We start from the raw sequence: 14,235 nt of genomic DNA, 5'->3' as shown, positions 1-14,235 counted from the left end.
TGCTGGTCGCTTTGGCAATAAGGTCTTTGTGACTTGCAGCATCATAGATGAGATAAGCCTGAGTCAATCTCTGTCTTTTAAAGCTGCACCTGTAACCAAAATGTGAAGAAACACTGTGATTTTGTTGCTTATATTAGTTTTACTGCACAAAATATTCCATATAGGGCCTATGTGTCGCCACATGCAGTTCTGGAGAAAAAAAAAAACAACAACAACTTGAGACTTAAGGCAAGAGTCATGAAAGATGTTTCTAATGAGGGCCATATCATTCTTACAGCTCAATTTTTCTAAGAAACCATGTTGCAGTTTCTTATAAAGTTACCAACAAACTGGCAAGTAATCCTTTTTTTCCCCAAAAACATTTTTTTTTTTTGCATGTTATGTTCTCTTCCGTACCTTTATTTTTTGTTTCGCTAAATGTAAAAATCAATTTTAAATGGCTTGAAATGTCTTAACTGCTCCGTAATTATTTAATTGAGTAACTTGTGTCTTGATTCATTGTTGAAAGTGCTATTTTAAATGACTGGCACATTTACATGTCTCTATTATATGCAGAAGCTGAGATTCCGAGTGAGACCTGGCGGCAGGTCTCTCCACCCTCACAGCTCCATGTACCCTGAATCAAACACAGACTCCCCGGCTCGTCTCTCCACCCGGCAGACTGGCTCCCCAGGCGGCAACTACATGTAAGCAGAACCTTCTCACAGGTATGGGTGAATCATTCACCCTAAAGAGTGTGCTAAGTACTAGCCTGCAGCGATACCAGTCCAGACAAAATTGTTGGTGTAATTATATATGCTGACTATATTTAACACTACATGTCCTTACTAAAGTTACTTACAACTCAAAGTTACTTACATGACAAATGAGGGGAATTATTCTTTACACCTTCACTAAATAAAGTTAAATGATGTCAAATAGATGTTTATGAAGCCCCCTCACTCTAGTATGCCATTTTACCCCCCTCTAACATACCTTCTGTATTTCTCTTCTTCATTTCTGCTTGCTATTCTTGCTGTAGAGCGAAATATGGGAGCCCAAAGAGGCAGCTGCCGTTTTACAGGTACTGTACAGTACATCTGCCCTTCATGCACTGTAACTGTAGCCAGTTCTCCATGAGATTACATAAAATGCACCAGGTGGTCTCCATCCATAGCACTATACTGTCCAGTAAATGCTTGGATGGTCCCCTTGAAGCATACTGGATTTGAGTGCCTCGCTCAAGGGCACACACAGTGGTGATGGATTAGGATTGTAATAACAGTACAGTAGTTCTCCAATTCCTGAGTCACATGTGCTTGAGACTAAACCTTTCTGTGTTAACATCACAGTTTGTTAACCATTACACTCTTAAAAATAAAGGTTCAAGAACCAAAAAGTTTTTTACAGCCTGATGTCATAGGAAAATCACAAAGACCTTTTTATTATCTAGTTCATTAGAAAAGCATCTATGTGCTGGTGCTTAAAAACCCCCAGAAACCAATACACTGCAAAAAAGCATGTTCATAATTAGTATTTTAGTAGAAATATCTAAATATTCTTAAAACAAGGTATATTTACTTGACATGCAAAATGGCATAAGTCTTGTTTTCACTGAAATCTGACCAAATTTAGTAAACTTTATGCTTAAAACAAGAAGAAAAAAATTATCTGCCAATGGGCTAAGGAAAAATAATCTTGAGAAAAAAAAAAACAACAACAACAAAAAAACATTCTAACCCCATTGACAAATAGTTTTTTCTTGTTTTAAGCATTAACCTCACTAAATTTATTTAGATTTTTCTGAAATCAAGACAGAATATCTTATGCTATTTTGCTTAAGTAAATGTATCTTGTTTTAAGAATGTTTAGATATTATTTTTTACTGTAAAATACTAATGTGTGTGATGCCACATTTTTTTAAATAATAAAAAAAAGATTTATGTACATTTATAACACTAAACTTGCATTATATTACCCTGACATTAATAAAAAATAATAATAAAAACCCTGATCAACACTGTTGCAGCTGCTGAGGGAGTGACCATAAATTTAGCATCTTTCTCTCTTCAGACTTCCATTATCAATCTCTCTATTTTTATTTAACTTTTAGAAAGTAAATTTCCTTTTGCTGTTGGTTCAAATGGGAATGCTAAAATAATATTTGCATAGTCTCCCATGTAAGTCTATTGACGTTTACCGTGCTATAGTTCATTTCCTCCTCCCAAACTTGGAAATGTAAAAAGGGTTTATGAAAAATCTTTTAAAGAACTTTCATAAAAAGCTCTTGTAATCTTTTAAAAGAGCTTTTAGAATGTCCAAAGAACCATATAGCAACTCAACCCTACAGCCAAAAATGGTTTGTGAAAAGAGCATACTTTGCTAAACCTAAGAACCATCTTAGTCATTATTCATATTTAATTGAATTTGAGAGAGTTTGTCAAGCAATTTAATTTATTTCATTCAAATTACATGATTTAGTTGGATTAGGTCAAATCAATGTTCTTTAGTAGTTTTAACTCAACTTTATTAGGTACTTCAAACTAAATTTACTAATGTTTAAAATTAATTTTCTTACATTGGTCCAACTTAATTTTATTAATCATTATGACAGGTGAGCAAGTTTCAGAACAGTAAAACTGTTGCATTGTCAATTTGATAGCAAATGCTCATAGTGCTAATCAACACTCAAAATCAAGTATCACTTGAAAGTGAACGTCCATCCTCAAGCTAAGCACAAGTGCCATTCTTCTCCACAATGTTGACCCCCAAAACTCCAGCATAACAAGACACTTTTTAAATACCAATATAACAGACAGGGCCAGCCCATGGGTTTGTGGGGCCCTAGGCAAAATCATGAAAATGGGCCCTCTGTTGTGAAAATTTACATGACTTTAAAACATCAAAGAACCACTGCAAACATGATCAGAATCAGAATGAGCTTTATTGCCAAGTGTTCTCACGTACACAAGGATTTTTTGTTTTTTTGTTTTGTTTTTTTTGGTGATAGGAGAAACAAGTGCACACAGAACATTACAGTGAGACACCGAATATAAAACAAGGTAAGAGTATAAACAGACATACAAATAATAGGACATATAACAGAATGGCGTATGCACATGTGCGAGTGGTATTGTTTGTGCAAGGTAGAGTATGTACAGTTATTGAATTAAATATGTGAATTTACATATGTACATGAGATATTTATTTACATTATTGCACTATGGGGGAGTCCTGAATGCAGTTTAATTGTTCATGATTTTTCAACAGTTATTGTGCCTGGATGTCCTGGCGCACAGTGCTCTGTAGCACCGTCCAGAGGGCAACAGTTCAAAGAGGGTGTGGGCAGGGTGTGTGGGGTCGAGAGTGATTCTACCTGCACGTTTCCTCACTCTGGAGACGTGCAGGTCTTGGAGGGTGGGCAGGCACCAATAATTCTCTCAGCGGTCCTGACTCTCTGTTGTAGTTTCCTTCTGTCTGATTTGGTGGCTGAACCAAACCAGACAGTTATAGATGTACACAGGACAGGCTCAATGACGGCCGAGTAGAACTATTATCAGCAGCTCCTGTGGCAGGTTAAACTTCCTCAGCTGGCAAAGGAAGTACAACCTCTGCTGAACCTTCTTCATAATGGAGTCTATGTGGGTGTCCCCACTTCAGGTCCTGAGAGATGGTAGAGCCCAGGAACCAGAATGACTCCACTGCTGCCACAGTGCTGTTCAGGATGATGGGGGTGGATTTCTCCTGAAGTCCACAGTCATCTCCACTATTTTGAGCTCAAGGTTGTTTTGGCTGCACCAGACAGCCAGTTGATCAACCTCGCACCTGTATGCAGAGTCGTCACCATCACAGATGAGGCCGATGACCGTGGTGTCGTATCCAAACTTCAGGAGCTTGACAGTGGGGTCTTTTGAGTGCAGTTATTCGTGTACAGAGAGAAGAGCAGTGGAGAGAGAACGCATCCCTAAGGAGCACCAGTGCTAATAGTGAGGGTCCCAGATGTGAGTTTCCCCAGTCTCAATAGCTGCTGCCTATTTGTCAGAAAGCTGGTGATCCATCGACAGATTGGGGTGGGCACGGAGAGCTGGTTCAGTTTGGTTGAGAGAAGATCAGGCATGATGGTATTGTAGGCTGAACTGAAGTCCACAAATAGGATCCTTGCATAAGTCCCAGGTCTATCGAGGTGTTGCAGGATATAATGCAGTCCCATATTGACAGCATCATCCACAGACCTATGTGCTCAGTAAGCAAACTGAATGGGGTCCAGCAGGGGTCCAGTGATGTCCTTCAGGTAGGCCAAAACCAGTCTCTCAAACGACTTCATGACCACAGATGTGAGAGCGAACGGTCTGATTTTTTTTTTTTTTTTTTTTTGGGAACCAGAATGATGGTGGAGCGTTTGAAGCAGCAGGGAACTTCACACTGCACCAGTGATCTATTGAAGATCTGTGTGAAGATGGGGGCCAATTGGTCAGCGCAGACTTTCAGACAGGCAGGTGAAACACCATCTGGGCCTGAAATTTTCCTAGTCTTTTGTTTCCAAAAGGCCCTGCACACATCCTCCTCACAGATCACAAGTGCAGATTGAGTAGGAGGAGGGGGGTTCCAGGAGGTATTGGTGTGTGTGTGAAGTGAAGTGAAGATCAGAGCGGGGGAGGGGTGTGAGACTGGGCTTTTCAAACCTGCAGTAAAACACATTCAGTTCATCAGCCATTAGTTGACTCTCTACAGAGCGAGGGGGAGGTGTCTTGTACTTGGTGGTGCTTTTCAGGCCTTTCCACACAGATGCAGGATCATTGGCTGAAAACTGTTTATTCAGTTTTTCAGAGTAACTTCTTTTAGCCACTCTGATTTCCTTAGTAAGTGTGTTCCTGGCCTGGTTGTACAATATTTTATCCCCTCTTTTGTAAGCATCCTCTTTGGCATGACAAAGCTGTCTGAGTTTTCCTGTAAACCATGGTTTATTGTTATTGAATGATAAAAATGTCCCTTTATGGATGCACATATCCTCACAGAAACTGATATATGATATCACAGTATCTGTGTACTCATCCAGGTCTGTGGCTGCAGCCTCAAAACTCCAATCAGTGCAGTCAAAGTAGTTCCAGCTCTGCTTCACTGGTCCATCTCTTTACAGTCCTTACTACAGATTTGCAGATGAGCAGATTTTTAAAATAGAAAGCACTAAGAAAGAAGCACTATACTGAATAGCTCAATAGATGATGTGAATAATGTCTCCAATAGCTTTTTTTTTCCCAACATGAAGATGTTTGGCTAAATGTACATGCATACGGGAATATGTGTATTTAGGTACAGTGACAAGTCACAATTTTATCTCCCTATTTTGATAACCTTTCAGTTTGTTTCTAGAAATACAAATAAACCTGTGTCTCAATTAAACCTGTGTCTTTGCAAATATGATAATTACTGGGTAACAGTATTATGTATAAACAAAATTACATATTTTAAATAGGGCCTATAAACACAACACCTTGAAATATATATTTGTAAACAAATGTAAAGAATAAACACATACCTCTTAGAGAGCAGAGATCTTTGCAGATAGTTTGGTTATGTTCCAGATTAATTATATGTTCATTCTATTAGAGTTTGAGTCTTTATATCTGCAGTGTTTTAATTCCTTCCCCAGCAGATTATTATTGAGAAAACGTGAAAAGTCCTAATGATTTGACAAGCGCTGTTTCTGCTATCCTTTACACAAAATAAGCCTCAAAGACTCAAATAGCCACAAATATTTTTCATAACTTATTTCCTGTGTTTCTGTCAGATGCAAGCATTATTCAGCAAGGTGTGTGATCTGTGTCTAATAATGTGAAAAGAAGCCGCGCTCAGTTCCCAGTAATGCTTTAATTATGAATAAATTATGCAGATTAGTGTGTACTGCTTAGCTTTAATTCTTGCCGATTTTAGATACACTGCTGTTATTTTATTTGTTGTAACTTTCAGATAATGTTTCTTTTTGTGATTATTCAGAGCTAATTTTATTCTTAATATGTTGTTTTTAGTTTTCACTGTCATTGTGATTTCGGCAAGAACTTCTTGAGCTATCACCCTGAGATGCTTTTAAAACAGTACTGAAGGAGTTCCCATCTATGTTGGGCAATTATTGGTTGCTTTTCTTTATTATTTGGCTGGGCCAGCCCTGATAACAGAACACCTTAACAAATCTCCTATTCTCATCTTGCTCAAAAATGCGTAAAATAACTAATTAACTTTTATTCACCCCATCCAGTCCCATGCAAAGCATGCTGGGAAATGGAAATCCCCTGCCCAGTTTCATCGATGCTACAAAAAGTATTTATGTAGTCCAAACTCAAATGGATTAAGTAAACTAATTTGTTACAAATTTAAATGGATAGAATGCAATGAAATCAGTGTTTTTTTTTTTTGTTTTTTTTTGTTTTTTGAGATTGTAGGTTACCACACTTGCTACAATTAAAATATTCTACGAGACTTGTGTGCTTTTTTTATTTATTTTTTTAAATGTGTGTGCAGAATAGTATTATGTAAAAGAATCTGACAAGGTAATTTTTCTCTCTATTCAGTGCCATTTCACCTATTTTCATTTGGTAGAACGCTGCTGTGGCTATTCCTGTCTCTGTTTTTATTATATATATATATATATATATATATATATATATATATACACACACACACACACACACACACACACACACACTAACGGTCAAAAGTTTTGAAACACTCATTCTTTATTATAATTTGTTTTTACATTTTAGAATAATAGTAAAGTCATCAAAACTATGGAATAACATAAATGGAACTATGGGAATTATGTTGTGACTAAACGAAATCCAAAATAAATCAAAACTGTGTTATATTTTAGCATCTTCAAAGTAGTCACCCTTTGCCTAGAATTTGCAGACATGTACTCTTGACATTTTCTCAACCAACTTCTTGAGGTATCACCCTGGGATGCTTTTTAAACAGTATTGAAGGAGTTCCCATCTATGTTGGGCACTTATTGGCTGCTTTTCTTTATTATTTGGTCCAAGTCATCAATTTCAAATACTTAAATTTTTTATTTATTTATTTTTTTTAATTTTTTTTTATTACATTTTAGTTTCATAATGAAATAAATTAATATGGTGGCACAATTATGGTTTTGTCTACAAAACTAATTTCAAACATTTAAGCATACGCCTTCAGATGAAAAGATTTTTAATATCATGAGAAACATTTCATTCAAGTGTTTCAAAAGTTTTGACCGATAGTGTACATCTTGTTTGTCATGAAGCCAGAATGTAGAGTAATTTCTTAATGAGGTCTGCAGAGTCATTTGAGAGAACAATGAATCATCATGTTTATTGGCAGTGTGTTTCAGTGACTAAGGCAAGAGACAGGGATACAGACTCATGCTGGCCTATGGAATGAGTTATATATTTAGAGTGTATTTGACATCACTCGCAAATGGTCTGTACTAAATAATTGATGCTACTGTTTTTAAGGCATGCCAAGAGTCTTTAGTCAGAGGAAAATAAAACAGCAGTGTTTGCAACATTTTCATAGTTGTTCGGTATAGAGTACTGTAATTAACGCAAGAGGAAATAAAATACTGTGCTTACATTTCAAAGACTAACGTTGTCACGGTCCTGTCAACTTGTCAGGTTAGGTTTCTGTCTGACGGGACCGTGGCATTATCATCCCCTTTCTGTCTCGTGTTTCGTGTATGTTCTTTGTTTGAGCGCACGGGTCTGGTTGTTAGTGACTGCCGTGCTTGAGTTGCAGCCATGCGCTCTCCGGTGATGTTACGGTCCTGTCACCTTGTCAGGTTGGGTTTTGTCTGACGAGGACCATGGCATCATCATCCCCTGTCTGTCTCGTGTTTCATGTACATTCTTTGTGTGAGCACACGGGTCCGGTTGTTGGTTACCGCCGTGCGCTTTCCGGTGATGTCATGGTCCTGTCACCTTGTAAGGTTGGGTTTTGTCTGACAAGGACCGTGGCATCATCGTTCCTTGTTTGTTTTGTTCCAAGTGTGTTGACATTTTTGCCCTTGTGTGTTTCAGGTGGGTTCTCTTGGGTCTGTTTGTCTCACTATCGTTTGTTACAAACGTATGCCCTGCTGCAAAGCATTACTGAGAAAAGCACTCCCTGTCACCTGTATGAAGAATTTTACAGTCTGCTGGGTTTGACTTCAACTTGCATGTGTAATCTCAGTCTCTTTCTCCCTCTCCCTCTCACATCTCATTCAATCCCTATGGTCCTAAATCATTTGTCATCATTATCTAAATAGGCATATCTGCATTTGAAAGCTTTGCAAGGCAGACATACAGTATGCACAGCCATACATCACCTCTATGACCTGTGTGTCATTCACACTTTTAAATTCACTGTAGCTCCTTGTGTGGTGTTTATCCTATGTGTGCAGGACTCTCTGTACACTATAATATCTGTATTATATCTTTTGGTTTTCCTCCTCGCACCATGAAATGGGTAGGAATACACTGTTAGCTTATACTGTAGCACTTGCAGGACTTGATAACTATGCAGTGCTATTTGCAATAGTCTGTACCATGGTACCTTGGTTGTACTTTTAAAATTTTTACTTGCACGAAAGACAGAACAAGCAAAATACACTTTCTTGTGGTACAACATCAAAGGCTTCTAGAGCAAATGCTGTTCTGAATAATTCATGTTTGCAAGGCATTCTCACTCTGTGATTGGTGCAGAAAGCATTCTCTCTATGACATTTGCCAAAAGTGGGTGTTGTCTGACCTTGTTAAGGGGTGGAGCTTTCTTGCTGTTTGCTAATTGTTAAGGCTCATACTAGAAAGGCGCTCTCTGTTTAGTTGGAAAACAGCAGTCTTCAGTGGTGTGTGGACCACCATTAGGTTGTCAGATGAGCAGTGTAGTGCAAAATCCGTACTTGACTCGCCCTCCAAGGAACCGGGTAAGTACAAGACTGGTGCTTAACTGGATATAGGTCCTGCCTGAGGATGTTGCATGGTGATCCTGCCCACACCCACAGCCTTCTCCTAGGCTGCAGGCATAAGCATGGTGAAGAACGGAAAGTAGGGCTTAGATCCACATAAGGAAAGGCTGCTGTGTGTTGGTTTACTCTAAGCTACTGCACCATGATGATTTAGTTATGAGAAATGAAAAAGCAGGTTAGCTTCAGACTGTCCCTTTCTGCCTACAGTACATCTTTCGCTGGGATGAAAGACAAACTAAGCTGTGAAGAACAAGCAGAGTGTAAAATATTGTGTATGTGGTGGACTACATGTAGATTTTGATAGCTCTTGGTTTGACACACTTTTGTGAGATTGTGGAATGTAAAGCTTGATGATACACTTCTGATGAAGGAAGAGTACTTTTGGACCAGGACTGATGCCACATGAGCTCATTGACTCAGAGAACTTCATGAGATGTGGGATTAAGTAAACAGATTTGAACAAGCAGGATTATAAAATGAAACATGCCCTGTAATTGCTGTCTGATTTATTGGTATAGTTGTTATACAATTTATTTTGTGACAGGCATGAGATTCTGATTGAATGGTCTTGCTCTGAATTCTCTATTCATATTATTTGACCAAAATGTATACTGTTATTAAATACAGTGGCAGAAAATGTATGTATGTATGTATGTATGTATGTGAACCTTTTGGGATTACCTGCATTTATGTACAGTATAAATTTGTCTTAAAATCTGGTTTGATCTTCATCTAAGTTACAATAATGAACAAACACAATATGTTTTAATTAACACACAAATTATTGTTTGGTTATTTTATATATTGAATACATTAAAACATTCACAATGTAGATTGGAAAAAGTATGTGAACCCCTAGGCTAATGACTTCAACAAAAACGAATTGGTGAAATGGTTGCAAAGTTATAACGAATGGCTTAGATATTCATCTGTCCACAGTTAGACAAATTGTCTATAAATGGAGTTGATTTATTACTGTGGCTACTCTACTTAGAAGTGGCCGTCCAGCCAAGATGACTCAAAGGGCACACCACAGAATGCTCAATGAGGTAAAAAAAAAAAGAACCCTAGAGTGACAGCTAAAGACTTGAAGGAATCATTAGAACACCTTGACACTCCCCAATGCTACTGGGAAAATTTGTGGACTGATGAAACTAAGGTTAAATTGTTTGGAAAGAACATGAAGCACTATGTATGGCATAAAAAGGGCACCACTTACCAACATGAAATCATCATCACAACAGTGAAGTACGGTGGAGCATGATGATTTTGGGCTGCTTTGCTACTTCGGGGCCTGGACCAGAAGTTTATCAAGATATCCTACAGGATAATGTCAGGGTGGCTGTGTGCCAGCTGAAGCTCAGTAGAAATTGGGTGATGGAGCAGGACAATGACCCTAAACATCAAAGTAAATCCACTACAAAATGGCTTCAAAAAAAGAAAATTCAGCTTTTGGAGTGGCCCAGTCAGAGCCCAGACTTTAACCAAATAGAGATGCTGTGGAATGACCTCAAGAGAGCAGTTCACACCAGACACTAAGAATGTGGCTGAGCTGAAGCAGTTCTGTAAAATAAGAATGGTCCAAAATTCCTTCTCAACGTTGTGCAGGTCTAATCCGCAGCTACCGTAAACACTTGGTTGAGGTTATTTCTGCCAAAGAAGGATCGGCCAGTTATTAAATCCAAGGGTTCGCTTTTTCCACAGCACTGTGAATGTTTAATGGGATGTGTTCAATAAAGACATGAAAGATTATAATTGTTTTTGTGTTGTTAAAGCACATTGTGTTTGTCTTTACTTGTGACTTTGATGAAGATGAGATTTAATTTTATGACAAATTAATGCAGAAAACAAGCTAATCCCAAAGGGTTCACATACTTTTTTCTTGCCACTGTATGTTGTGTGGATGTTTTTCTGTACTTGTCAGGTAAATTATTAAGTGGTGTTCTAGGTATGCAGTTCTGTGCACAAGGGATTCTTGCATATTGTTTGAAATGGTCTTCTGTAGTAATTTGTCAGCATGAATACCAGTCAGTTTGGTATTTGGTAGTCAGTAAGGCATATAAAATTGTGTCCATTTTCAGTATGCCTCATGACAGTTGCACACTAACTTATCACAGATGTTGATGATAAAGAGAAAATCAATGCCACTTAAACCACTTAACAACTGATAAAATGCCTCTATATATTAAATTGTTATTTTTTAACAAAAAAGCAGTACAAAATTATAAAAATATATTGATAAATATTTATTGTATTTATAATAAATAAAAAAAGACCAAAAATGGGAACACTGTAATAAAGCTATGGTTGTTAACATTAGTTACAACATTAATGCAAGTTAACATGAACTAACAATAAACAATACTTTACAGCATTTATTAATCTTGTTATATATGTTAATGTAATGTTAATTTCATTAATACATTTTTTTTTTTTTGTTGAGTGTCTTAAAATTTGATAGTTTTGGTATTTCTATTTGTTTTTATTTAAAAAATTGTTTTTTATTGTTTTTTTTTTTAATTTAATAAATTATTTATATTAAACATGTATGTTAACATTAGTTAATGCATTATGAACTAACATGAACAAATAATGAGCAATAGTATGTTGGTAAATTAACATGAACCAAGATTTAAAAATGCTGTAATAAAATAATTATAATAATAATAATAATAATAATAAAATATTGTATGTTAGTTCAAAATACCTAATGCATTATCTAATTTTAATAACTAGAACCTTATTGGAAAGTGTGACCCAAAAATATATACACACATTTGATAAGTTTGACATTTAGATATCTTTCAGGTAGGCCTCTATTTGTGCAGGATTATAATGACAGCAAAGTACATCATGTTTACTTTTAGGATTTTAGCCTTTGTTGGGATCAGTGCCAGTCTATTTTTTGACTCATTCATTAGGAGGCTGATTTAACTGACTGGATGCTGGATAGATTTGGCATTTATGTCCTCCACAGTAACTGCAGCAGGGCTCACATGAAGCTTTCTTTGTGTATGTCTGAATGTCTACTCACTTTTGTTGCTTGAGCATGCATGCATGCATATGGAAGAACACAATTCTAATTTTGTGTCCTTCCTGAGCACACAGTTACACACTATAAAGATCATTCAGTTTAGATTTGCTATCATACAGTATTTGATTCACACAAGGGAGAGCGGGGACAGGAGGGTGATCTCTGATTACAATGCATGAACGTGTGAGTATGGTGTTGATTGCCAAGATAGGTGGGCGCTATTTAAAGCAAGGGGTCTGACCTGTATGAGTCTGCTGGTCTCTGTCATGCTATTTGCTTCACACTTCCGTCTGTGTGTGTGAGACACATCTTGCAGTTCAGTGTTGGGCACTAGGTCACCTGGTTGCGGGGCATGTTTGCCACTCACAGAAGCAGTTTGACTGATGTGCGTGTCGGGCATGTTGGCCACCGCCTCAGCCATCAACTGAGTGTCCCTTCCGAACAGATCCCGAAGAATGGACCGCCGAGTAACAGCGTGCGAAGAAGCAGCAGCAATAGCAGCAGCAAGTTGCTGTCCCTGTCCTTCAGCGAAAGCATGCGGAGTGACATTGACCGTTACCTGTCCGACCAGGGCCTTTACCCTTTGCGGCAGGGTGGTGGGGAACTGGGTGAGATTAGGAGCTTGCGTGAGGTGCGGGCAGCTGCCCAGCTCAAAAACCTGGAGGATTTCTTGCGGACCAATGGAGTGTCTCTACAGGAGTCTATCTCATTCCAGACTGGAATGAGTTACAGGTAAGAGTCTGTGAGAAGAAGCCACTGAGGCAAGTCCTTCTATGGGATTAAGTCTGGAATTAATTTGAACAAATGATGGAGTTACCCTGATATGTGTCCACCCAGGCTAAACTGATAATGTGCTCCCACACAAAATAATGGTTTAAGATAAGCTCAATGAAAAAAATATTTGTGGCATAATGTTGACTACCACAAAAAATAATTTCTACTCGTCTGTCCATACCGTTCTTTTGAACCGGTTCTTTTCAGTAAACAAGTTGAACTAGTTCACCAAATGGGATACTGGCATCATGCAGTGACGTCAGTACGCAATGACGTAAAAGAACTGGTGAATCAGTTTTTTTAACTGGTTCATTGAATTGAACTGTTCGAAAGAACTGGTTTGTGGAAAAGAATCGGACTTCCCATCAATAGTAAGGCACTTACAATGGAAGTGAATGGGGCCATAAACATTAAAATACACACTGCTTTGGGCCTGGGTAGCTCAGCGAGTTTTGATGCTGACTACCACCACTGGAGTCGCAAGTTCGAATCCAGGGTGTGCTGAGTGAATCCAGCCAGGTCTCCTAAGCAACCAGATTGGCCCGGTTGCTAGGGAGGGTAGAGTCACATGGGGTAACCACCTCGTGGTCGCGATTAGTGGTTCTCGCTCTCAATGGGGCGCATGGTAAGTTGTGGTGGATCGCGGAGAAAAGCATGAGCCTCCACGTGCGGAGTCTCTGCGGTGTCATGCACAGCGAGCCACGTGATAAGATGTGCGGATTGGTGGTCTTAGAAGTGGAGGCAACTGAGACTTGTCCTCCGCCACCCGGATTGAGGTAACCGCGCCACCACGAGGACCTACTAAATTAGTGGGAATTAGGCATTCCACATTGGGAGAAAAAGAAGATAAAGATTTTAAAAAATACACACCGTTTTAAAAGTATAGCCACGAGACATAAACATTATGCGTGTTAACATGATTTTAGTGCTATAAAATCACTGACTAACCTAATCTGTGTAAAGTTATATCAAATATTACAACATTGTTGTCATGACGCTGTGGCGAAGGGGAACCCTTTAATCTGGTAAATGCCATAATGCTGGTTAATCCCTAAATTCATCACACTAAAATCATGTTAACACGTATAATGTTTGCATCTTGTTGCTATACTTTTAAACTGTGTGCATTTAGATGTTTATAGACTGGCTTTATTCACTTGCATTTTAAGTGCTTGTATAAATTTGTATTGAACCTTGAATTGCTATGCTTTCTTCAATAGTGATTTACAAAATTTCACGATGGTAAATTGGTCTTTCATCCCTGCTGAAAAGACCAGCATACTGTATTTTGTGTTTTGTATGCTGTTTCCCAGCATGGGAGGCTGGTGTACCCTCCAAGTTGCTTAACAATCTTAACCAGCAGGATTAGTTTGGTCAACCTGCTTCACCAAAAAGAACATGCTGGTAGACCAGTTTTACCTGCTAAGTTTTACTGATGAACAGCATGGCTATGCTGATTCATCAGCATTACCAG

At 38.2% G+C, this 14,235-nt stretch overlaps 1 protein-coding gene across 4 annotated transcripts in view; it reads left to right on the top strand.

The window, feature by feature from the left end:
* LOC127419706 (voltage-gated potassium channel subunit beta-2-like) overlaps positions 1-14,235 on the top strand; it is a 109,779-nt gene that overhangs the window by 19,266 nt on the left and 76,278 nt on the right. For 3 of the 4 annotated variants that reach the window (XM_051661349.1, XM_051661348.1, XM_051661350.1), the window contains 2 exons: positions 556-686; positions 1,022-1,063. In XM_051661349.1, coding sequence (XP_051517309.1) covers positions 610-686; positions 1,022-1,063 — 119 coding nt within the window. In that variant the 5' untranslated portion in view covers positions 556-609. Of the gene's footprint in view, positions 1-555; positions 687-1,021; positions 1,064-12,339; positions 12,720-14,235 lie in introns of those variants that run through there. The other variant, XM_051661346.1, reaches the window with a different exon arrangement.

This window comes from Myxocyprinus asiaticus, chromosome 29 (assembly GCF_019703515.2).
Source record: "Myxocyprinus asiaticus isolate MX2 ecotype Aquarium Trade chromosome 29, UBuf_Myxa_2, whole genome shotgun sequence".
NCBI lineage: Eukaryota > Metazoa > Chordata > Actinopteri > Cypriniformes > Catostomidae > Myxocyprinus > Myxocyprinus asiaticus.
The sequence above is the reverse complement of the archived record's forward strand: the minus strand, read 5'-3'. Positions and strand labels throughout refer to the sequence as shown.